This window comes from Silurus aristotelis (genome assembly GCF_946808225.1).
Source record: "Silurus aristotelis genome assembly, chromosome: 8".
NCBI lineage: Eukaryota > Metazoa > Chordata > Actinopteri > Siluriformes > Siluridae > Silurus > Silurus aristotelis.
Window position 1 is genome coordinate 18,992,311 of NC_139581.1, and position 27,558 is coordinate 19,019,868.

Here is a 27,558-nt window from a genome sequence, read left to right on the forward strand (position 1 = left end):
GAAATAGTCCATGATTATTATTTGCTGTACAACAAACCTTTTCTTTATATACAGTGCCTGTAAAAATTTTTTACATAAATACATAAATGTTCCTTTTGTTTAAACTAAGTAAAAGGTAAAAACACAAGAGTAGTACAGTGAATAGTGGGAAGAAATGTCTCTGGACAGATGAGTCCATATTTGCCATTTTTGTCTCAAACAGAAAAACCTATGTAAGGCAGAAAACAGGAAAAATGATGTTAAAAGACTGCCACACACCCACAGTTCAATGGGGGGTGGAAGCTTTTTGATTTGGGATTATTTTGGAGCAGGAACTGTTGAAGCCTCATTCCAGGTAAAAATGAATACAAAACCAAAATGACTACCATTCCATACCTCTCTCATACAATGACATACCATTCGGTCTGGACTGCAGCTAATTTGAACAAACTTTACCATAAAACAAGACGACTCAAAGCATATGTCCTCTGTAAGCATACAGTAGGCTTGAGTGTCATCCTACTCACACGCTATAACCTGACTTAAATCCTATTGAACTGCTTTGGGATAAACTGTATTAAAGAGTTGGACAGAAATATGCAAGTAGCAGAAAAAACCTTTAGCAAGTTTTACTAGAGTATTTCAGCTGAATATTTGGAGAAACTACATTTCCGGATTCCAAGAATGTGTACAGTTGTTATTCATGCTAAAGGAGGATTTAAAAATGAAAATAGAGCTTAATATCTGTATATTTAAAAATCTGTTGATAATAGTAAATAGTCATGCTGTTAAATTACCTGGTTTGTGAATATAAACAAAAGGAATATGGTTTTGTGTCAAAAACCATAAAAGACTTAAGTGTTTTCATCTTTTGACAAGCACCATAGTTCTTCATAATATATCATGATCTACTCTAGAATATATTTTAAACAATGTATTGATCAATGATTATGTATAATGCATAGGCTACTATCCAGGATTAATATTTGTATTGCTCCTTGTGGGTATGGTTTAAATATTTAGATTGTAATCTATTTAAATATGTATGATTTGTATATCGTAGACTGTGTCAGCTTGCATGACTGTTATGGGGCTGGTATTAACAATTTGAAATATTTATATCATAATACTTTAGAATTGATAATAAGAGTATCCAGGAAAAAGTCAGACATATGAGACTCCATTAGGGGAAAATGAAATTGTTGTTTACTGATATTACTGTATTTTCCAACATGAGCACTAGATCAATCTCTTAGAAACTACTGTCTCTTTTACTTGTTTGGCCTCTTGGCAGATATTTGGTGAATCTAGGTTCTGTGTGTTCCCCTTATGTTTTGTACCATGCATGACAGCATGTCATTTCAATTTGTACACACAGTATGTGCAAAACGAGTGCTCTACATTTCTCCATTTTGATTTTTGCCCGAGGCAATGCTGAAAGCCGTGACCTAAAGCTGTGTCTACATGACCGCCAGCATAATGACCTTAATATGGATTACAGGCTGAATCTTTGGAGATCAGACTTCTATTTCTGTTATATGGATTGGAGTGCACTGAATGTGGAGGCTGGAGCAGCTCATCAGACTGAGACTCTGATAAAAGCAGCACTGCCATTCATGCACAGCAGTCTGTTACTTGTCCAATTTTGCCAGTCTGAAAAGTTCTAATAGGGATTTACTATGGTGGCCCATCAAAAAAAAAAAAAAAAAGAAGAACAAACATATTAACAAACCAAAAACGCAACAGCAATTTCATAAACACATGGACGATCCTTATTTAAAACCATAGTGTCTTTCCTGGTTGGATACAACTGATGCCTACAACATTAGTTTATTTTTTATGTTATTATAGCAAGAAGCAAAATACTTTCTTCTGAATAAACTAATTATTGTTCTTCAATATAAAATACAATAAATTAACAAAAGTAAATTCCTTCCTGCTATATGTTGGTTCTTTTCCAGGTTTAAGTGAAAAATCTTGAGTGGCCTGATACAGAGCTCTGACCTCAACCCTATTAATCAGAATGAATAGAACTCACCCCAGGCCTCCTCATCTCACCCTACATCAGCATCTGACCTTACTGAAACCCTTGTGGCTGAAAGAGCACAAATCTTCACAAGCATTAACCCAGAAGAGTGAAGGTTATTATAACAGCAAATGGGTACCAAATGTGGAATGGTCAGGATGTTCAAAATGTGCATATCAATCTTATGGTCCAGTTTTCACAAACATTTGTCTATACAGTGTAAAAACACATGAGAACTCTTGATAAAAGGCTTATTGTTCCTTATAGTAGAAACATCCTCCAGCTTTACTTTCTCTACAGTCTTCCATATGGAGAAGGAAACTTCCTAGATTCTAACCTTCCTACCTTCAGCTAATGCTTTTGTGTTTCTAAATTAGCTTATTTGTTTTTGGTAGCATTTTCTGATTTTCATTTTGGTTTAATTTTGGTTGGTTAATGTGTTTTCCCCTAATTAACTTTATATGAGTCATTACCGGGGGGGAGTGGTGGCTCCGGCGGTTAAGGCGCTGGGTTACCGATCAGAAGGTCGGGGGTTCAAGCCCCGGTATCGCCAAGCTACCACTCTTGGGCCCTTGAGCAAGGCCCTTAACCCTCTATGCTCCAGGGGACCCTTACGAGAAAATAAACCAAGGACCGTGACGTCGGAGCGACGTGGGGCCGCCTTCCCGTGGGCTCACCACCTGCAGGAGGGACCGTAAGGGACCGGTGCTGAGAGGATTGGGCAGCAGTCGAAGGCGGTGGCCTTGACAGCCCGATCCCTGGACACGGAGAAGTGTCTGGGGAATCTGCTTAGACTGCTGCCCCCGCAACCCGAATTACGGATAAGCGGGAGAAGATGAAATGAAATGAGTCATTACCTTACAAAGATTTTACATTGATTACAGACCTCATGCAAGTAAAACTACTTAGAGATGGCTTTTCTTTTTATTTGAAAGCTGTGTTTTTATGGTAGAAATTCCCGAAATATCTGCTTTGAACTAATGTGAAACCTATTCAATCACTAAATAATCTTGAAGTATGTGGAGTAGTGGTTGCTCAATAAGCAAGTTTCTTAGTTAGTAATGGAATCCCTGAGTTATCTCTGAGCAAATGTTTGCTTTTTCATTAAGCATTTAACCCTGAATTTTTCAACCCTATCTAATCTTGCTTGAATATTGTGCTTGGTAAATTGCTTTAGATAAAAGCATGTGACGGAAAACACATTTAAAATGTTAAAGTATCAGGGGGCAAACAGCACTCACTTGCAAAGAGACAATTGTGAATGCAGATTGATGTTTTATTTTGAATGCAAAGCCAATTAGACTCTTGTTGTTGCTGTTGTTTTCCTTTGGCTGCTCCCATTAGGAATCACCACAAAGGATCATTGGTATGCATATTCAATTTAGTGTTTATAACGGATGCCCTCACTGACACAATCCTTCCATTTTATCTGGTCTTGGGACCAGTCACTGAGACTGAAGCTTGTTCAACCCTAGCATATCAACCCAAACCTGAGCCACAAAGGAGTAATGGCCTTTAGCTTCAAGGTCATGAGTGAAGAACCTAATTGACATTTATCTAGCATTGACAACATATACCATACCATATTGGCATTAGATTATTTTTTTTTTATCTCTGTAAATCAGTAAATAAAATAAATATAGAAACCAATGGACATATCCAGTAAATAAAATATTACTTATTTATGCACATTCCACATTTTCTCTCATATTGATGATTCTATTCTAAGTTAGAATCTGATGATGTAAATTTGGTTTTCTATGTATTCAGTAATATGATTTCAAATAGAATACATACAAACAGCATTTTAAGTCACATTTTTTTAACATGACCATTGGAAGCTTAAAACATTTAAGAAAAAAATCAACATTATTACTTGATCAAAAAAGTTAGACATACTTGTTTTGTTTGTAAATGTTTTTTTTTTTTCAACTAAGTCCAAATCCTTTCACATCTGAAGTGGTGTAAAGTCACCACAACATACAGTATCTACCATAGAAAATGAATAATAATGTGATCTTGGGTAATAAATGTCTCAATACCCAAACTGTCACAGGTAAAAAGGAAAAGATTCCCACACTATGAAGGGTCGATTTTGAAAGAATTCATTCAAATTCCCAAAATAAAAACCTCAACTTCCTCTGTTCAACAGCTGCACTTTTTTTTAGGCAGGTCATCTTCTCATTTGTGTCAGGGCACCAGCGTATTCACGAGACAGTCAAATTTCCATATCTCCGCCTACTGAAAGCATCTGCTCCCTGTGTGCAGTCAGGCAACAGTCCATCCTTGTCTCCTCTCCTTCCCACACAGAAAATGTAACAGTGAAGAAATAGAGTGGGCGAAGCAAGATCTGTGAGATCAGTAAGATTAAAATCAGTGAATGTTAAAATCCACTGCAACCCTTACCTCTTCAAATTAATGTGCGCTGTAGAGAGACTTAGAGATGTTGTATAGACAAAGCACTTTTGATATAAACAGAGCAAGTCAAACAAAATGAAAAGCACTCTCTCTTTTTTTTTATCGCTGCAGCTTTCTGTTACAGTTGAGAGATTGGCACAGCAGCTCTCATATAAGTCAAGAGCTGATTCTTTGATCAAAATAAATGAGGCGTACAAATGTCATACATTCAAGTTACAGAAAAAAGCCTGTCACTGATTATACAAGACAAAAACAACTGAAATGTATGTTCAGGTTTTTTTTTTTTTTTTTTAAGATAATCAAAAGAGGCTACAAAGAAGATCATTGAACATATTGGTATCTGCTTTTCTTTGATTAATTCATTAGAGCCCCTTTTAGCTGTATTTTAGATTTTGTGTGCAATACAAATTTTTTTCAAAGAATAGACCAACATCATTTAATGTTAATGCCCATTATGTTGAATGCTGCTTTCACACACACACACACACACACACACACACACACACACACACACACACACACACACCCATTTATATATATGTTTGTAATTGCTGTTGGTTTATATATATATATATATATATATATATATATATATATATATATATATATATATATATATATTTTTTTTTTTTTTTTTTTCATTTGTATTGCACAAAAAATCTAAAATAAAGCTGAATGGGGCTCTAAAGAATTAAATAAAACCATTATATATATATATATATATATATATATATATATATATATATATATATATATATATAAAATGCTAGTCTCCGACTTACGATAAAGAAGCGTTCCAATGACCCCAATGTAACACCAACGTAACCCTAACATGACCCCAGCGTATCTTATCGTAAGTTGAGACATGTCTTAGCCTATGTAAAAGTCTTAAAGAATGGTCATCAGTATGGGGTAGTGTAACAAATTACATTAATAATTAATAAATAAATAAATAAATAAATAAATAAATAAATAAATAAATAAATAAATAAATAAATAGTAATTTAACAAATAGCAGTACATAATGTAACTAAATAGAGCAATTTATAGTACAATACAGTATCTTACAAAAGTGAGTACACCCCTCACATTTCAACAACCATTTTAGTATATCTTCTCAAGGGACAATACTGTTTAAACTTGGAAAAACTTGGAAATATTTTCAAGTAGTCAATGTGCAGTTTGTATAGCAGTACAGATTTACTGTCCTCTGAAAATAACTCAACATGCAGCCATTATTGTCTAAATAGCTGCCAACAAAAGTGAGTATACCCCAAGTAATAACAGCTGTATGTCGCTTCCCAAGACGGGTTTAACTTTTTTCCAAGAAGAAAGCCACTTCTAAAAGAAAGCCTGCAAACATTTTGCTAAAGTCAGCGTGTCTAAAACCATGAATTACTGGAATCATGTCCTATGGTCTGATGAGACTGAGATAAACTTGTTTAACTCAGATGGTGTCCAGCATGTGTTGCAATGCCATGGTGTGGAGTACCAAAAAAACTGTCTTTTGACTACAGTCAAGCATGATGGTGGTGGCATCATTTTCTTGGGGCTGCATGAGTGCTGTTGGTACTAGAGAGCTGCGGTTCACTGGGTGGGGAAACATGGATTTTAAAATATGTACATTGGGACGCTGCCAGGATGTACATATTTTCCACCTTGTAAGATGCCCCACTCTAGCCTGTTGTTTCGGTGTTAGACCACTTGTTTTTTCAGTTTTTGGTGTTTTGAATCCAAATTGTATCTCTTGTCTTTCATTTTTATTGTTGTTGCTAAAAACTGAAACAGAGTTTACTGATTAGTCTTTTCACTACAGGTGTGCCTCTCATCGCTCATTTCATCCAGCTCCGCCCTCCACTCACAAGCTGCCACTCATCTGCGTGCTTGTCAGGTCCAAGTGCTTGTCCACGTGTCCATTGCCATATACATATATACTGTAAAGTTTATACATTAAGTTTTTTTTTATTTTTATTATTTCGTACAATTCCACGTACAATTATGTATTATGAACAAAGTATTAACAATTTACACTCTGCTAACCCATACTGATCATTATTCCTAGGGTAGGCTGGGCCATATCTCAGCTTGCGTTACATCATAGTTATGATGGGGTCATCTGAAAAAATGTTCCCCCAAGTGTATATATATATATATATATATATATATATATATATATATATATATATATATATATATATATATATATATATAGCTTGAAATCTAATATATATATATATACACTTGGGGGAACATTTTTTCAGATGACCCCATCATAACTATAAAGTAACGCAAGCTGAGATATGGCCCAGCCTACCCTAGGAATAATGATCAGTCTATCTATCTATCTATCTATCTATCTATCTATCTATCTATCTATCTATCTATCTATCTATCTATCTATCTATCTATCTATCTATCTATCTATCTATCTATCTATCTATATATATATATATATGAGCACATATTTGTACTTATTTTTAACGTCAATCCCAGTCAGTTTAAGATCTAATGTCAAATAACCAATAACTGTCTACAATCAATAACACAACACAATAACAGGAAAAAATATCAACTAAGCATATACTTTGCAAATTTCTCAGAGAATCAAAGTCTTTCGGTGGCTGTGTGTGTGTCCATGTGTGTGTGTGTAGTTTGGTGATCGTGAATACTATAGAGTGTGTGTTGTAGAAGTCTGCTGTGGCCATGTTTGATAGATGCAGTGTCTGCTGGGAAATGAAATCATGCAGTGGACTGACACATTCTAGCCAATGGAAACATTTGTAATGGATGATCTTCATGTGCCTGAATATTCTTTGGCTATATATTTGCTGTGAGCTTACATAATTAGATTACTGAAAAGCCGATGGCATGCAAAAGTGAGTGTAAAGTTGCCGAAATAAACCACAAAGAGATCACACGTTGCTAAGCAATGTCACAGCAGCCAGCCACAGGGAAACTGCCATAGACATTTATGTTCTCTGTTTATCTTTTCATGTCGCAGTCAGTGAGTTTTAGCAAACATGGAGATAAAGAAATCGGTGAGCATGATGGAGTGTGAGAGAATGCTTTACATTTGAATGTATATTTGTAGTATTTTTAAAATGCAACGGTACAGAGAAAGGTCTCTTGTTTCCAAATAACAAAATGTCAGCAGTAAGATCAAAACAGGGTCATTTTGTTAATGGAAATATGTAATAAAGTTATCTGTTACAGAAATACATAAAAGCTGCTGCTGACTATAAAAGTCATATAATATGGAGTATGTACAGTGTGTAATTTTTATCTCAAACGGATTATCTTTTTAGCTCAAACGGATGAGACTACAGTTTAGGCATGTTTTACGAAGGCTTGTAAACAAACCCAAATATCAAAGTCAAAGTCAGGCAAAGAGTAAGGCAATCAGTAAACAACTTTTCAGGGTAATCCAGAGGCAGGAAACCATAAACAAAATAAGAGGGTCAAAACCAGAGATGCAGACATGATAACAGGGCTTGGTATAGATTAATACAAACAACACTAATATTTTACAATGGTCCTATAAATGTCTTTTAACCAGTTAGCAAAAGAGGTGTGTGTATAATAAAGAACAGATGTGTCTCATTAGAAACTGGGTGATAAAGTGTAATGGTGTGTTTTGGGAAATTAAGTGTGCTACAGCCATGTCTGTGGGTCATGTAAATAGGAAGTCATTTGTAAGAATGAAATACATTTACAATAAACAAGATTTCAAGCTATTGCAGACAAATCATTTTAGACATTTGATCTTGCTGTAACCTTGACTCTGTTTGGATCAAATTCAAAATCAGTTCATCCCTTAGCTACACAGATAATTCCTTAAAAATGTAACAAATTGATTGTCAGAAAACTGGAAAACATAATGATTTGTGATAGAACAAAAAAAATCGTATTAGCACACCTTTAACAGTTCTCTGAAATATATATAGGATTCCTTTATTATTACTGTAGAACGAACAGTAATGCTACTGTCTTATTCTGACTACATCCAGATCTATTTAAACCAGCATTATTTAATTAACAAATTTATTTTCCATGCAGTCAGTAGTGTTACAATTAGTAGTATACAAACAGCCTTCTCGATCAAATTGAATTTACATTTCACACACAATTTCACTTTCTCTCTGATCATCTCTCTTACGTTCTTTCAAAGGATTTTTTATTAAAATCATCAAAATCAACGATCCAATAGTTCTAAATTTGCAGACATATATTAAACTGTAGCAGTGTGAAATTGTGTGTGGGGGAAAAAAAAAACCAACAAAAAACTTTGGCACTTGCTATGTTTCAAAAGCCATACTAACTATAATCTACCACTTGTTAAACCACTTATAAAAAACCCCAGCCATAAATGTAGCTGATTAGTAGATCAGGTGTTGTCTGCATAGACATCAAATACATTAATTGTCAATGCAGTAATGCAACAGCGCTGGTTGAAGTAGTAAATTACCTTGTTGAAATGTAAACCTTGTTTTAATTAAGGGGCACATCTTCATATTCACTGAACAAAATCAACAATGTTAATGTGACTCACTATGCATGCAAAAAACAGTTTTGTATTCCACAAGGCTCTTCTCTAGGACCACTGCTTTTTCTGAGTAACATATGCAACCTATGGATACAATTATAGAGAAAGAGGAAGCTCAGTGGTTAGGATGTTGGAGCTCTGATCAAAAGTCAGAGTTCAAATTCCAGCTGTACAAAGCTGCTATTGCTTGGCCCTTGAGCAAGGCCCTTAACCCTCAACTGCTCAGTGTAAGTTAATTTGGATAATTGCATCTGCCAAATGCCATAAATGTAAATTATGAGCATTAATTAATATGAGCTACTGATATGCTTATAATACAAAGATGTATGATTCACTAAAGGCAGATGACAGATGAAAGCTTAATAAAGTGGAGAAATGTCTAAAGGAAACTGGATGTTGAGTTTGTGCTCTCTAATTATTTCTGACAGGAAAAGAGCATTTCTTTTAAGGCTACATGTTGCTCGAAAATTAGCTTCTTATTAATTACTAGCTCTTGATGGCCTTCCAGTAACATCATATGCAATAGCAAAGTGACTATGGTCTCTTGTTTTAAGGTCGTGTAGTTAATATACCCAGGAATAGGTACGAAAGCATTGCTAAAAGTGAAAAGGAAAATAATGTCACTAAAACATGGCAAATCTAGCTTGTGTTTGTGGATGTTGTAGCAGGTGAGTAGACAATATACATCACTATATAAATCCTATTATATTCACATTATACTAGCTTCCATTTAATTTTTTATGTATCATAAAATACTATCAATTATTTATGAATCCCTAATCGGTCTCATCCTACAGTACATGACTGGACATTTGGTTTATTCTGATCCACCATACCTTCTTTAATCATTCATTCATCATTCATTCATTTTCTCCCGCTTATCCGTAATTCGGGTCGCGGGGGCAGCAGTCTAAGTAGGCCCCCGCCTTCGACTGCTGCCCAATCCTCACAGCACCGTCCCTTACGGTCCCTCCTGCAGGTGGTGAGCCCACTGGAAGGCGGCCCAACGTCACGGACCTTGATATTTCCCTCGTAAGGGACCCCTGGAGCATAGAGGGTTAAGGGCCTTGCTCAAGGGCCCAAGAATGGCAGCATGGCGATACCGGGGCTCGAACCCCCGACCTTCCGATCGGCAACCCAGCGCCTTAACCGCTGGAGCCACCACTCTCCCTTTCTTCTTTAATCAATTATTATTTATTATTTATCAGTAGCTGCATGACAGGTACCCTTTAATAGCTATTACAAATAATGTCTAATTTCAAAGCAACAACATGTTGTCAGGGATTCACCCTGCCACGCCCCCGTCTGTAGCTGTCAGAGATTCACCCTGCCACGCCCCCCTCGATAGCAGTCACGCTGCTTCCCAGGATTACCGACAGCTGTGGCTCATGAAAGACCAGACTACATAAACTCACGTTCTTGAGTCACAGGCTGTCGGTCGTTATATTGTCAAGCTGGACAATCGCGTGGCTGTATATCCGAATTCCACTTCCGACTTGGATTACTCATTGCCGAAGGCTTTATGGATTATGCTTGGGACATTCGAACTCATAGCGGACAACGCGTATCGAGCGGATGTCTTTGTTTGTTATTTTCAACGGCTTATGAGTGTTTTTGTGTTGTACGGTGTTTTGAAATAAAAGGACAATTATCGGACTATATCGGCTTCCGCGTCTGCAGCCTGACACATGTCAACCAGCAGGGATATACGTTTTGCCCCCTTAACAACCTCAGGAGGTTTTCTTTTTCCTAATGTTTTGTTTTGTTCGTTTGTTTTTATTTCTCTTTGAGCCCAAGTATAATTTCAATACATAGAATAATCCCAAGCCATGTTTATGGCAACACTGTGAGCCATATTTCTACTTTAGCTGTTCTGAAAACACCAGAAGGAAAAAAGGAAGAGGCAAATACCTTATTTGTATTTTTCTGAGTTCCTGGAAATATATGCACTGTCATGTTTATGTGTGTTTGGGTATCTGGGCAGCTGAACATCGAATCAGAAATGTCTGATGTCATTTCAGCATTCATTCGAATTTTATAAAATCTGTTAAATCACCACCTGATCACCTTCAGAGAGACTCCTACTACTATATGATAAATAATAAAAAAAAACCTCACTTGCCTGTTCACATGTTTCTCTCCCACACTTTGTTCATTTCATGTAATTGAAATGAACAAAGTGTGGGAGGGAATTTTTTTATTAGAATTTTATTTGAAATATTTGAACATTTTTAACCCAGCCATTAGGGTTGCACAAGCCAGTGCACTCTTAGTGGCGTCCCAAGACCAGATACATGGGGAGGGTTGTGTTAGGAAGGGCATCCAGCGTAAAACATGTGCCAAATCAAATATGTGTATCACAAATCAGAATTTCATACCGGATCGATCGAGGCCCGGGTTACCAACGACCACCACAAATATCGCCAACAGGGTACTGGTGGAAATTGGGCTACTGTTGGCAGAAGGAGGACAAGGAGAGGAGGATGATGTCTACAGAGAAGGCAGGGAAAGGAGAAGTGGAGTAGAGTGAAGGTTCGGGTTGGTAGTTTAAATGTTGGTACTATGACCGGTAAAGGGAGAGAGGTAGCTGATATGATGGAGAGGATGGAGATATGTTGTGTGTTCAGGAGACCAAGTGGAAATGGAATAAGGCCAGGAACATTGGAGGTGAGTTTAAACTGTTCTACAATAGTGTTGATGGAAAGAAAAATCGTGTAGGGGTGATACTGAGGAAAGAGTTTAGTAAGAGTGTAGTGGAGGTGGAGGTGAAGTTCTGATAGGGTAATAACCGTGAAGCTGAAAGTTGAAGGGGTGATGATAAATCAGTGCTTATGCTCCACAAGTGGGCTGTGAGATGGAGGAAAAGAAAAAATTCTGGAGTGAGTTAGATGAAGTGGTAGAAAGTGTACCTAGGAATGAAATAAGTGGGCATGCAGGTTAAGGAAACAGAGGTGATGAGGGGGTGATGGGTAGGTATGGCCTTAACGAGAGAAATGTGGAAGGGCAGATGGTGGTAGATTTTGCTAAAAGGATGGAAATGGCAGTGGTGAATACTTATTTTAAGAAGAAGGAGGATCATAGGGTGACATGGAGGAAGGTGCACACAGGTGGACTATGTTCTATGTAGGAGATGCAACCTGAAAGAGATTGGAGACTGCAAGGTGTTTGGCAGGGGACAGTGTATCTAGACAGCATCGGATGGTGGTCGGTAGGATGGCTTTGGAGTGAAGAAGAAGTGGAGAAGAGTGAGGACTGAAAGAAGAATAAGATGGTGGAAACTAAAGGAGGAAGACTGTAGTATGAGATTCAGTGAAGAGGTCAAACAGGGGCTAGGTGGTGGTGAAGACATGCTGGATGATTGGGCAACTACTGCAGTGATAAGGGAGACTAGAAAGTTGGAGACAGCTAGAAAGTTACTTGGTGTGATATCTGGAAAAAAAAAAGGAAGACAAAGAAACGTGGTGGAATGAGAAAGTGCAGGACAGCATAAGGAGAAAGAGGTTGGCAAAACAGAATTGGGATTGAGAGAGAGATGAGAAAAGTAAACAGGAGTACAAGGAGATGTGGCAGCAGGTGAAGAGGGATGTGGCGAAAGTCAAGGAAAAGGCATATGAGGAGCTGTATGAGAAGTTGGACACTAAGGAAGGAGAAAAGGATTTATACCGATTGACCAGGCAGAGGGACCGAGCTGGGGAGGAAGTTAAAGCAATAAAGGATGGAGATGGAAATTTGTTATCTAGTGAGGAGAATGTGTTGAGAAGATCGAGGGAGTATTTTGAGCAGTTGATGAACGAGGAAAATGAGAGAGAGATTGTGTGGAGATTGTGTGGAGATGGTGAAGCAGGAAGTGGATGGGATTAGTAAGGGCGAAGTGAGAGCAGTGGTTAAGAGGATGAAATGGGAAAAGTACTTTGGACCAGATGACATACCGGTAGAAGCATGGAGATGTTTCGGAAAGATGACAGTGGAGTTTTTAACCAGGTTGTTCAACAATATTCTGGAAGGTGAAAGGATGCCTGAGGAATGGAGAAGGAGTGTGCTGGTACCGATCTTTAAGAATAAGGGAGATGTGCAGACCTGCAGTAACTACAGGGGAATACAATTGATCAGTCACACCATGAAGTTATGGGAAAGAGAAGTGGAAGCCAGGCTGAGAGGAGAGGTGACCATCTGTGAGCAACAGTATGGTTTCATGCCAAAAAAGAGCGCCACAAATGCATTAGTTGCTTTGAGAATGTTGATTTATAGAGAAGGTCAGAAAAAGTTGCATTGTGTGTTTGTGCCGAGAGAGGAATTGTGGTATTGTATGAGAAAGTCACGTGTGTCAGAGAAGTATGTGAAGGTGGTGCAGGACATGTATGAGGACAGTGTGACAGCAGTGAAGTGTGCAGTGGTGCAGAGTGATTTGTGATAGAAGAGTATCTGCAAGAGTAAAAGGGAAAGTTTATAGCACTGTGGTGAGTAGTCACCTGCGATGTTGTATGGTTTAGAGACAGCGGCATTGAGTAAAAGACAGGAGGTAGAGCTGGAGGTAGCAGATCTGAAGATGTTTAGGTTTTTGTTGGGAGTGATGAGGATGGACAGGATTAGAAATGAGTTTATTAGAGGAAAAGCACATGTAGGACATTTTGGAGACAAGGTAAGGGAGGCGAGATTGAGATGGTTTGGACATGTGTAGAGGCGGGACATGGGTTTAATCAGTACGAGAATGCTGAGGATGGAGCCACCAGGAAGGAGGAAAAGAGGAAGGCCAAGAAGGAGGTTTATGGATGTGGTGAAAGAAGACATGCAAGTAGTTGGGTTGAAAGAGGCAGATGTAGAGGGCGGAAGGAGACGGATGATCCACTGTGGCAACCCCTAATGGGAGAAGTTGAAATAAGAAGAAGCAGAAGAATTATTTTTTACATTTTAAATGCGAGTCTATCTACCTGGGGTATCCAATTAAGAAAATGCTCTACAGACATCATATTAATATATAACAATATAACAAGCTGTCTGTGCACTAATAAATAAATGGGTAATAAAACACATTTTTTTTCTGCTGTAAATATATAACTAGTGTGATGTGACGAGGCAAAGTTACTGTTATCACTTTAAAGCTATGGTAATTATTTTCCTTGTGACTAAAGTGTTTTATTATTATACACTTAAACAGGAAATGAGTATCTTATTCCTGAGAAGAATTTGCCACTGCGAAGAAACTTTCACCCACTTTTTATCTATTTATAGTTACATTTAATGTTGTGAAGCTTCCATAAATCAAGTTAGCTTTTATTCTCATTTATATCAGCTATAAACAATTAGTCCTTCCTCAGTCCAGACTACTTTTTTCTCTTGCTTAAAGTTAAAAAAGCAACTTGCGATGGAGCTGGTGCTGAAGCGATGGTGCTGAAACCTGCTTTTTCATAAATGTTAAGCAATCATCGCCTAACAGGGAAAAAAAATATGACTATCAGTGATTTACTTTTTTAATAATAATATTATACTTTAAAGTGTGAAGCTTCCAATTGCCATATAAAGCTGGGGCAGGAGGAGGTGGATGCTGTGAAAAGTGACACTAAGTGTCATAAGCTGTCAATTCAGACTGTGTTTTGTGTGTGATTTAATTATACATTTTCTGAAAATTGATTATAATTGTAAGATTTTTTTAGATTTTTGTCTTTAAAGTGAATTAGGGCTGGGCGATAAATCGATTTTATCGATTAACTCGAATGTGTAGTTTACATCGATATGTTTCAATAAAAATCGGTTTTCTCTTTAATGTCCGCCGACGCTCCCCTCTGGGCTCCCATAGTTTCGAACGAACTCAGCCCCCCCCCGCGCGTTTGCCATAGAGATACATAAACAACATGGCAGCGAGCAAGCAAAGGTAGCAGTAGCATCAATTTACTGCAGCACCTCCAACAGAGGCATGCTGTCGAGTGGGAGAGATGAAGGGCCCTACGACATGAACAAGACAGCGGCAGCACAAGACTGCGCTTAAGCAGCCGCATGTTGAAAATACACGGTTAAGCAGCCGCACTTTGTTTAGTGTCGCGTGTCTAATCGTACACTTCCGGTATGGGTGGTGGGAGCGGTCAAAATACCTGTAAAGACGCTTCAGAACGGCGTTTCCATTAAGAAACAGAAAAATCAGAGCAATTGAATCACAATATTCAAACACTTATAAAACATTTTTTTATGATTATTTTTGAGGTTTGCTCAATCTTTCAAATAATTCTTATTTAGAATCTCGCTGTATATTATATTTTTATTTTAAATTTCAACTAATTTTACTGTGGAGTTTTTAAGTAAAGGCAAAATCACTCCAAGCATCAGTGCATTTTTAACCATGTTCCACATTCAAACACTCATAAAACATTTTTCTTTATAGGTTTGCTCAATCTTTCAAATACTTCTAATTTACAGTGTCCCTGTCTATTACTTGAAATTCATTGTTAAATTTGGAGAAAAGTAAAGGCAAAATCACTCAAAACCTCAGGTGCATTTTCAATCATGTTCCACATTTAAACACTCATAAAACATTTTTCTTTGTAGGTTTGCTCATTTTATGTTATGTTACGTTCTATTTTCACAATTTACAATGGCTTGTTGTTTCTGATTGCACTTTAACCCATTTAATAAAGTTAAAACTTTTTTTTTTTTAACATTTGCTTTGTCATATGCAGGTTGATTTTAACCAGGGGGAAAAATCGATTTAAATCGCAAATCGGATTTTTTGTGAAAAAATCTGGGATTTTTTTTTTTAGGCCATATCGCCAAGCCCTAAAGTGAATTTGTAAGGCATCACAAGAGCAATGAAACACAAAATACACACTGGTCAGAACAAGGCAGGATCAAATACACAAAAAATAAATGGTTTAAAATATCCAACCAATGTATAGCTGTTTAGCTTTTTTTAATTAATATATGATACAGCTCTCAAGTGCTTCTATATTATACTGTCTCTCTGAAACACTAGAGCACATATGGAGACTATTTTTGAAGATACAGTACAAATACATAAAAAATATTTCTTCTGACAATCTGACACATGTAATAATGTCTGGATTTATGCAGAAATACATGGCAGCCGTGAGAAAAAAAAATAGAGAAATTTAGAGGAGTGCATCTGGAAGGTGTTTATGGCGCCTCACTTTTTCTACATTTTGTTTAAATCTAAATGTAAATCTAATGTTAAAAATATGTACTGTACATCACCTTACTCTATAAGATCAACAAGTTTGCAAGTCTGACCCAGTCTAGGACGTATTATAACTGAGTGTACTGATACTGGTACTACAGTGCCGTGTTGGTGGAGTTCACTCGTCCGAATACACCTTGTTCTTGCAGTGACAGTGGTGGAGGTTAGCAGGACAAATAGCTGAGTTCCAGCAGTGCCACTACAGGGCAGAAAGGAGAAATATTCATGAGAGGACATGCTCTATTAGGCTGTCACCAGACAGTGTGATTAATGGACCCTGTGCACCTTGTGAAAGAAAGAAGGAAAAAAAGAGATAGATAGAGAAAGAGAGAGCGAAAAAAGAGAAAGAGAGGGTAAGAGGGAAGGAGGGAGGGAGAGAGAAGAGTGCAAAACTGTCGACCATACAGAGGGGGTCATAATACACCATCTACAGTGGAGTGTTAAAGGGCTAAAGGCACATTTCAATCAGTACATCCTATGTCATATGTTAGCAGCTTCCACACCCACGCTCTTAGTCTGCCCAATGCCTTTCTGCCCTTCTTCCACAAAAAAATGACTATCGTTTAGCATGAGCAAGAATGCTAGACTTGCAGATCTGCTGGACAGTATTGAATATCCCACATCATGCTGTACTGTCCTGCATGCAAAGGTTCAACTTCAATGCACAATATGGCCAGTTACTGTATGTGGACACCATATCATCACAATCATATGCTTGTTTTACAGCCCATTTCAGACTTATTCTGGTGTTTGCAGTTATAATAACCTTGTGGCTTTCCACTTCATTTTGGAGAAAGACTTTCTCATGCTACCACCAACAGCATTTGTATAGGGTTGGGTATAGAGTTAGCTTTTAAAAGAAGCATTTTAGTCATGGCTGCTGCAAATGTTTACCATTTTTAATTGAATGATACAGCAGCAATACGCATGAAATTCATGCTTAAGTGGAATATATCCTTCAGAAGAGGCTTCCAAGTACTACTAGGGGACATCATGCTCAGGACACAGATTTATCATATAGCATGCTGCATATTTAACACTTCATTAAACATGCCACCCATCCATTAAGTTATCTTTGGATGGATCATGAACATGCAGCTTTTTTTTTATGTGGGTACATGTACTTATAATTAATTTTCCACTTATGCTACTTGCTAGTTAGCATACAGTCTATCTGATTAGAAGAAAAAATACTTGACAAATGTTACCTTATATTAATACAAGCTGGGATAAAGCCTGTGGCTTTACAAATACTTAAGGTGCTGCCTAATGACCATTTGCTAGCAAAAAGATAAGTACTTATAACACTAGCTGGCTATTTAATCTAAAACAACACATCTGACTATACACAATCAAAAACTAAAAAGCATTGTTATGCCTATATGAAATTTAGTCAACTATAAAATCATAGAAATATTGCCAAAATTTTAGACTACTCCAGTCCAGTAAACAACCATATAAGTTTCCTTTCAGGAACTCGAGCTGCGACAACAATGCTTTGTGAACGCTTCTGTGTTGTTGCTCTGAATCACGTGTGTAATCTGTCCAATGGAGAGGCGCAATATCACCGGTGGAATGACGTCATGACCAGGAAGCTATAAAATGTGCAATGAGGTGGAGCCGACACTAGCTTCTGTTTGTTCAGGAAGTGCTCTGTGTGTGTCTGTGTAAGATAAAGATAAAAATAAGAAAAAGAAAAAAAGGAAATGCATGACTTCTGGCTTGTGTGTAGCTTGCTTAGAAGAGGAGCATGCTCAATCGTTTCTCGAGGGAGTCGACTGTTTACATTGCAGCCACATGTCCAGGCGGACCCTCCGCTCCTGGAGAGCGCTCTGTGAGGAGGGCGCTCTCCCTAATTGCTCAGGCCCCGCTGTTGCTGAGGCAAAGCGGTGTCTGATGTCATGGGGCTCCCAGGTGAATCTGGCAGAGGGCATTGTCCCATCTGGTTTTCCCTCAGTCACCGAGCCTCTATTGGGCTGGATGCCATTGTACAGACGTAGCAGAGGCTGCGCCTGTACACCTTCCCCCTTTCGCGTTGCTCCTGAAAGTTCTGGAGAGAGGAATTTGTCTCCACCTGGTGGCCCCAAGATGGCTGGGCAGACCATGGTTCGTAGACCTGGTGCCCCTTTTCGAGAAACCTCTTCGGGAGATCCCAGACTTAAAGTGCCTGTATGAGACTGCTGGAGGCTCTCTCTAAGCACCACTTTGAGCCATTGGACAGAGATGGCCCTTAGGTTTTTGTCAGTCAAGACTGCCTTTCTTCTGGCAGCCTCCCTGGATGGGGGTTAGGGACCTACAGGATCTCTCCATGGCATCATCCCTCCTTGAGTTCACCCCAGGCATGGCCAGTGCCTTTCTTTACCCCAGACCTAAGGTGCATTCGGTTCCCCAACAACCAGTCATGCTGTAGGCATTCTATCCTCTTTCTTTCCAGGCCCCTGATCAGGAGAAGCTAAACCAACTGTGTTCTGTGCAAGCACACCACAAGATGGAATTGTGGAGGAAGTCGGAGCAGCTTTTTGTCTGCTACAGTCCCTATAAGGAAGGGCTCCCTGCAAACAAGCAGACACTCAGCAGGTGGATAGTAAATGCCATTTCATCCTTCTATTAGTCCTCTGGTCTTTCCGCTCCTTTCGGGTTCAAGGCACACTCTACCCGGAGTGTGGCAGCCTCTATGGCCTGGTCCTCTGGAGTCCCACTCCAAGACATTTGCAACGCTGTGGGCCAGTCCACCCCACTGACTTTCATCAGGTTTTATAACCTTAGAGCCACTCTATCGATGTTGACGCAGCACGGGTTCCTGAAAGGGAACGTCTCTATGTTACGTATGTAACCCTGGTTCCCTGAGGGAACAAGATGCTGCGTCTCCAAGCCACACTCCCTGCATCCCTGCGGCACTTACTTCCCCTTTCATACGCAAGCGTCGGCGCCACTGCATGCGTTTTTTAAAGCTTCCTGGGTGTGACATCATCCCACCATCATCCCACTGATTACCCCTTTGTTGGACAGACTGCACACATAATTCAGAGAACGGACAATGTGGAAGCGTTTCCAACACATTGTTGATGCAGCGTCTCGTTCCCTCAGGGAACCAGGGTTACATACGTAACCTAGAGACGGTCACCTACAGTGTAAAGGACACATACAATGTACACAAATTGGGCCAAAATAGCTGTCTTCCAATAGGACCAATCTTTTGAGCACACAAAAGCGGCCTTCTGGAACTTTGGCACTTGCGTAACTGTCAATTGTCAAATGTCTGTTTCAATTATCTGTCCTTGATTTTTTCCACAAGTTTAAAGGCAAGTGCCTGTTTTCGATGGTGGCGGTCTATTGAAAAACTGTCTCAAGCACTTATAAGCTACTTCAGAACAATATGGCAAGCCCAGAGGCGTAATCTAGATGCATATGATTTGAATAATCTGAATAGGGAGCATAAAAAAATTTACTTGAGCAACTGCCTAACCGAAAACTTAATGCAAATTATTTTCCCCATGCAAATACTGACTTAAATATGAACTTTTATTTCGAAGTTGGTGACTCTGAATGCAGCCCACAAGTGAATATATAAAAATGAAAATAAAATCGTGTGCTGACAGGGACAGGAGAGGACTAGATTTTAATAAACCACACAGGTTGCCCATGTCCTCATTAGGATTGGAAACCACTTCTATGCATGTGCACTATACCATTTCGTTGGTGTCAACTCTTATATCTTTGACAAAGTAAAGATGTTTATCAGTCCATTTATATACTTGTTTCACCGTGAGCAGAGAAATAGCCGTCACTATCGGTTCCTGTGCTGTGATAGTAAATAAGTGAGACAGCATATATAATGGCTGCCTGAAGGACACCGAGAGAGAGAGCAGAAAAATACTAAAACTGATTGTAAATAAACTATGGACAGTAATTAAATTTGTCACATGAATGCAGAGGTATAATAGCATCATATTACTGTATTGTAGTGCATTTTAGAATAGAAGGATAGAATTCTTGATCAACTCTAATATCTAATCATATACTAATCATTTATGTCTTCAGGTCATAAAGCTGCATAGTAGAGAAGCAAAAAACTTTTAAAGCATACTAATACATAAACTAATTTATGCCTGCACCATCATTAGTAAGTTTTTCAGCCCTAATTATGGAGTAGATAATGATTAATGATTACCAATGAGTTGCATAATGAAAGAGTCACAGAGAAAAAAAAAAATCAGTTATTACATAAAACAAAGATCTAGATAGTTATATTTTTATTCCTAAGTCTGAAACTGAATTTTGTATTTTATTTAGTCTAATATAGGGTATATATAATTCATTAGGTGATTAAAATGACAATGACTAAAGACTTTCATGAAAAAAGCAGTTATTCAGAATTTGATTGATACAGTTATATTTAAAAAGGACACTGTTGCTAATGTGTGTTCAGTCTAAAAGTCCTAAGAGGTCAGGCATTGTTATTTTTCACATAAGTTATTTCTCATGAACATTATTTAATTTCTCTTGTAAACTTAAAGTAAAAAGTTGTTTTCTTATGATCTCAGCAAAATGCAAGTGCAGTAACAAAGAATCGAAAAGACATATACTCATATAAGGCAATATGATTTTATAAAAAGGTCATGTAGGATTAAGCATCTTCATACTCATGTTACTTGAAAGTACATGTATTGTACTGTACTGTATATACACTGGGGATCAAAATTAGAGAACAATTTATGAACAATTGAACAATTCTGAAATAATGTCATCTTCACTGCTCAACAGTTGAAGGAGTTTTTTTTCCTGTCTATACCATGCTACCAGAACACCTTTTCCACAAAATAAATAAGGCATTTAAAAAAAAAAACATTATTTTGCAGAAAACACACTGATCAAAATTAGAGAACACTTTCAGATACCTCCCAGTTATTGGTGTTAATCTGGTACCTGGTGCTAATTTCCTTGATTATCTGTCAACCCCTATTTAACTGGCAGCCTAACTTCCAGTTTCACTGACTCTGCAAGATGGTGGGCCGTTCTAAAGTGACTGAAAGCCTCCGGCAGCAGGTTGTCCAGATGAAGGCCAAAGGGATGACCCTATCAGCCATAGCAAGACAAGTTGGTCGTCCAAATCTGTGATTTCAAGAATATTGAATCTTTACAACATCACAAACTCATTCAAGTCCGCCAAGAAGGCTGGTCGTCCACGGAAGACAAATAAAAGAGAGGACAGGATACTGCGGAGGATCTTAATGGGCAATCGTTTCCACACTGCAGCTGGAATTGCTCACCAGTTCAGCGCTGAACAGGTTAGGGATCTGTCTAATCATACAGTGTCTTGACGTTTAAGTGCATTTGGACTGAAAGCCCACTCTGCAGTGACCAAACCTCTCATTAGCAGAAAGAATCAAAAGACTAGACTAAGCTTTGCTGAGGAGCATGTTGTGTGGACAGAGGAAAACTGGTCCAAAGGTCACTTCAGTGATGAAAGCAAGTTTAATTTATTTGGGTTCGATGAAAAACATTATGTTTGGCAACAAACTGGAGAAAGACTGAACCCAAAGTGTGTAAAGAAGTCAGTGAAAAGTGGAGGAGGAAGTGTCATGGTTTGGGGCATGTTTTCTGCAGCAGGAGTTGGGCCTCTTATACAGCTACATGGCAGAGTGAATGCAAATGTTTATCAGAACCTTCTTCAACAAAATATGGTTCCTTCCCTGCGTTCATCCCTCAATCAGCCCGCAGTGTTCATGCAGGACAACGCTCCATGTCACACAGCAAAACAGGTAAAGCAGTTCCTTGAAACTGAAAACATTGAAAGAATGACATGGCCTGCCCAGAGTTCTGATCTCAACCCAATAGAGAACCTCTGGAAAATCCTTGGTGACAAAGTTATGGCCAAGAAACCCACTACAGTCACCGAACTGTGGAGGAGACTGGAAGAAGAGTGGACCAAAATCACACCAGAGCAGTGTGAGAGACTAGTGCTGTCCTGTGGCCGCAGATGTGCTGAAGTCATTCAGAGCAGAGGCCTGTACACTTCCTACTAATTGCTGACTGTTGTAACCTTCAGAAAATTTTGTTGTAATCTTTTTCCATGCTACAGTCATTGTTGTTCTCTAATTTTGATCAGTGTGTTTTCTGCAAAATAATGTTTTGTTTTTTTTAATGCCTTAGTTAATTTGTGGAAAAGGTGTTGTGGTAGCACGGTATAAACAGGACAAAAACTCCTTCAAAATCCTTCCTTCAGTTAAGATGACATTATTTCAGAATAGTTCAATTGTTTATAAATTGTTCTCTAATTTTGATCGCCAGTGTATATTCACTGGACCAGTTCATAGGTGTCCTATGCTCCAAGCCTGCACTTTAGTGTGTTCAAGTCCAAATGCATTATAAGCATTTGAGACAGTCCTTAAGACTATCACATTACTGGATGCTGTTGAGTTTGCTGTGGTGATTTTGTGATGGTTTTGAATTTAATGTATATTGCCAAGGTGTTGCAAACTCTGGGTATCATTGCTCACTAACACATTGCATCAGAATTAACTGTGGTATATAGTTTATTTCATACCATGAATACTTTCACCAAAAACAAACACAATGAGACCTAAAATAGGAAACAGGTCATTGTATAGCTTTGTGAACCCTAAAAGAGGAAGGAAATAATATTTGGGATAGCCCTGGTGTTGTATAATTCAACACACAGTATGTTACATCATGATGCTCCCATGACCTTGTGCTCCTGGGTAGACAGAAGTCTTCATGTCTAAACTCCAGGGGGAAGCATATGATATTTCCTTTTTAATCCAAAACAAAGACTAGTATCTCAATACTACCAATTAGAAATGTTTTGCTGTATATAAAACAGACAGGAAAATTTGCAATACAATGAATAATATTAAAATTAATGTAAGATTCTTTACATTCTGCTTCTTTATACTTACATAATAATACTTAATAATATACCACTTACATCAGTGATTTTTACTTCTCTGGCAACATTATTGGCAATTTGGCCTTGTCATTTTAATAGTTAAAAATAAATAAATAAATAAATAAATAAATAAATAATATATATTGTAAATGTAGAGAAACAGGGTATACTCTAATCATGAGTATAAACATGAGAAGCTACATTTACAGCATTTGGCAGCATTAACTTATATCTTTACAAGTACTTAATCAATAGTTGATATTAACTGTATGCACACTAACACAAAGTCTCATTTAAAGTCACATTTGCTAATTGTCAAATTATGACTAATTAATGCTTTGCTGATAGTTATTGATGTATGAAAGTAAATATAATGTTTACCAAAAAAAAGAAAGAAAAATTGTTGTTTAGGGTGGATTATTCAAATAATAAGTAAGTCATTGTCTGGACTGGGTGCCACTGCTATACATGTGTTTAATAAAATAGTTGTATTCTTAGATAGATTAATGTAGATGTATGTGTAAAACTATAGCACAAGGAAAGATAGCTGTGTTTGTTACTTACAGTTAGCCTGGGCACAGATGAGGCAAGACGTGGTGCTGTTGAAAAAGGTGAGGAGGCCAGCTACAGCCAGGCTGATATCTGTGTTGGTGGGTCTGAGGTCTAGCGTGGTGAAACGGGGAAACTGAACCTTCAGTATGTCCTCCGGGGCCACTTTCACATATGGAACCTATTCAGAAACACAAAGTTACAAGTGTAAGAAACCATGCTCAAGATAGCTATGTTTAGTAAGTAGAAAAATTATTTAAAAAGCCCTTAATGAGTATGCCTAGTTCAAAAGTAAAGAAGAAAATCTGAGGTAGGTTAAATAAAGACAAAGCTATTTACCGTATTTTTCGGACTATAAGCCGCTACTTTTTTCCCACTTTTTGAACCCCGCGGCTTAAACAACGAAGCCGCTAATTTATGGATTTTTCCTGGGTTTTTCCCGGTTTCACAAACTTCAAGCCAAAAAACTGAGCGACATAACATTAGACCAATGAAATTTCCGAACGAGAACAAAAAAACACACTTCACCTGTGTTCTGAGCTGCACGGCTTCGGGAGAAAAAACTTTCACATTACGTTGACAAAAAATAAACTCCCCAGAGAAATACAGTGGTACCTTGACCTACAAGTTTCATTCGTTCCGTGGACGAGCTCCTATCTCAATTTGCTCGCATCAAATCAGTTTTTCATATTGAAAATACTTAAAATGGCATTAATCTGTTTCAACGCTCAAAATGACACCCCGTTTTTCATGTTATTAAATTGGAAAATACATTTCTAAATAACAAATCTTGTATAAAAACATAATAGAAAGAGTATGTAAATATATAATAAGGTTTTATTCAGTGTATTTTCCTTGGAGATGAGACGACTTGAGCTAACGAAAATGGCGGTGGTGTGTGTGGAGGGGAGGTAGAGGCGATAAGCGGAGGTGAAAAAAAAAAAAAAATTTTTTACTATCACTCCTGTACACTACGTATCCCTAAACTTTACAATTTTAACTTTTTCTTCTTTGCTTATCTTAATTTTCGTCACAGTTTTTTACTTTCTGGCTTCGCTTCGCCATCTAGCAGCGGCGTCTCGAGCTCGTACCTCAATTTTTTGCTCGCGTAACAAAGCAAAAAAAACGACCGAGTGACCGCTCATACCTCGGAAAACTCGTACATTAATGCACTCGTAGGTCAAGGTACCAAGGTAGTTGTGAAAGGAAGGAGGAAGAAAGTGAACAATGACTTTCTTGGTCGGCTACTGTTTAGATACAAGCCGTTGTAACGCGTTGAGTCTGGGTGAAGCGAGAGCTCACTAACTCCAGTTGCAACAGCAATCATATAAGCACAGACAGGTTTCCAAAACTCGTGCTTTTTTATTTTTCTTGGCAACAGCGTTATGGGTTAGTCAAAGAAACTTAGAAGTGAGCATCAGAAAATAATAAGGACATAATCCTCGGTCTTCACACATGCAGTAATACCGGGAGAATGCAGTGGCATGCTGTATTCCCAAAATACCGCTATGCTCCTAATAGAAGCGCAACATATTGCATTTAGTGTCTTTCGTTAAAGCCTGTGTAAAGTTCATTAGTTTCAGTGTAGACAGTGTAGATAAAGCTTATAGACAGGTGCGGCTTATTTATGTTAAAAATAACAATCTTTGTCAAATTTAACGCGGCTTATATAAGGGTGCGCTTTATAGTCCGGAAATTACGGTAACTAATTATACTATAGAGATAAAACTTGGATATATTTTAGAGTAGTCAATGTGTAGTTGGTATTGCAGTAAAGATTTACTGTCCTCAAATTAACTCAACATACAGCCAATTACTGTCTAAATAACGGCCAACAAAAGTGAGTACCCTAAGTAATAACAGCTGTATGTCCCTTAACCATGCAAAGCCACATGTCCTATTCATCATGTTCATGCTTTTGTTTACTTGACAGGACAATACAAATTTGTATATCTTGTATTAGAGCAGTTACAATCTTTTTATGCTTTGAGTACAATTCTTTCATACTGACCACTGGATGTTCAACACGACGCCTCATTGCAAAGAACTCTCTGAGGATTTGAGAATTAGAATCGTTGCTCTCCACAAAGGTGGCCTAGGCAACAAAAAGTTCGATAACAGCCTGAAACTGAGTTACAGTACAGTGGCCAGGGCCATACAGAGGTCCTCATGCTGTGCATCTGAAACTGGCTTACAAAAAGCCAGCAAACAGTTTGATGAAGACAAATTGTCCAAGAGCATGGATTACTGGAACCATGTCCTGTGGTCTGATAAGACTAAGATAGACTTGTTTGACTTAGATGGTGTCCAGCATGTGTGGCGATGCCATGATATGGAGTACCAAGAAAATTGTGTCTTGCCTACAGTCAAGCATAGTGGTGGTAGCGTCATGGTCTGGGGCTGCATGAGTGCTGCTGGTACTGTTATAGTTATAGTGGTAGTTATTTGACAATAATCGCTATATGTTTTTTTTTTTTTTTTTAGAGTCTGCAAATCTATACTGCTATACAAGCTGCACAATAACTACTATAAGTTTCATTTCAATGGCATTGTCTCTTGAGAAGTTATACTAAAAAGGTTGCTGTAATGTGAGATACTGTACATAACATTCCCCATTTACTTTTTTACTTTTATTATATTACTTACATATGTAAATTAAACTTGTATTTAAACAAGTGGGAAATTCAGTACAGGTAAAAAGTACATGTGGTTACAGACAAATCTGATTGGCCACAATCCATTGATACATTTTCTGTCGCATGGTTCTTACAATAGTTTCTGCTTTTTTGTTTCTTAGACATTCTATAACCTTAAATGTACAGTAAATATACACAGACCAGGCATAACTTTATTGCCACAGATAGGGCAAAACATGATGACCACCTGCCTAATAGTGTGATGGTCCCCATTTTGCTGCCAAAATAGTCCTGGTGAATATTTTACTCCTTCAGCAATTTGAGCTACAGGAGTTCGTCTGTTGGATCAGACCACGGGAGCTAACCTTCGCTCCCCACGTGCATTAATTGTTCTTGGCCGCACATGACCCTGTCTCTGGTTCACCACTGTTCCTTCCTTGGACCACTTTTGATAGATACTCACTACTGCAGACCGAAAACATCCCACAGGACCTGCAGTTTTGGAGATGCTCTGACCCAGTCGTCTAGCCATCACAATTTGGCCCTTGTCAAACTTGTTCAAATTCTTAGGCTTGCCATTGTTGCTGCTTCTAACACATCAACTTAGAGGACAAAATGTTTACTTGCTACCTAATATATCCCACCCACTAACAGGTGCCTTGATGAAGACATAATCAATGTTATTCACTTACCTGTAATAATTTTATGTCATAATGTTATGCCTGATCAGTGTATGTGGCTTAAAAATACATCATATTTCCAAAAGCTTGTGGCAACCTGACTATGGCAACCATGAGTGATTCTGGTCCAGTGATCCTGGAGCATTAAGCATTGTTACCTTCAGTGGAACTGAGAAGTCCAAACCTGGACAATATTTGGATCATAAAGACAGGATTTTGACCTCAACCTCACTGATCATGACTTTTTTATAACAGCAAGATACATCACAGTTCAATTCTTACACTTTACAAGAAACTCTCAAATCTAGAATTGAAAATATACCAAGAAACAGAAAAACTTTCCAAAACACTATGAGAAGCATTTGCTTGAAAAATATATTCTACTTTATGTTGCTCAGAGGTCATGTTTTTGTTGAGTTTTAGTTTGATATTTGCTGATGTGTGGGTAAGTCAGGACTCAGTGGCGCCTGAAGGAGATCACGGAGGACACAATGCATCTGGGGAGCAGGCCTCTTTATCACTTTAGATTGCTTGTCTGCGTGATGTTGTGTGACCATGTGCCGCACTTGTACACCCCTGCGTCCCCAATTGGTTTCCCTTCACTTTCCATCAGGGAGGAAAGGAGTTGCCGGTA

At 38.1% G+C, this 27,558-nt stretch overlaps 1 protein-coding gene across 3 annotated transcripts in view; it reads right to left on the bottom strand.

Moving 5' to 3' along the window:
• The window catches only part of grik4 (glutamate receptor, ionotropic, kainate 4), a 454,114-nt gene that overhangs the window by 140,346 nt on the left and 286,210 nt on the right, over window positions 1-27,558 (bottom strand). For all 3 annotated transcript variants that reach the window (XM_083549394.1, XM_083549392.1, XM_083549393.1), the window contains one exon: window positions 23,624-23,789. In XM_083549394.1, coding sequence (XP_083405520.1) covers window positions 23,624-23,789 — 166 coding nt within the window. The remainder of the gene's footprint in view (window positions 1-23,623; window positions 23,790-27,558) is intronic.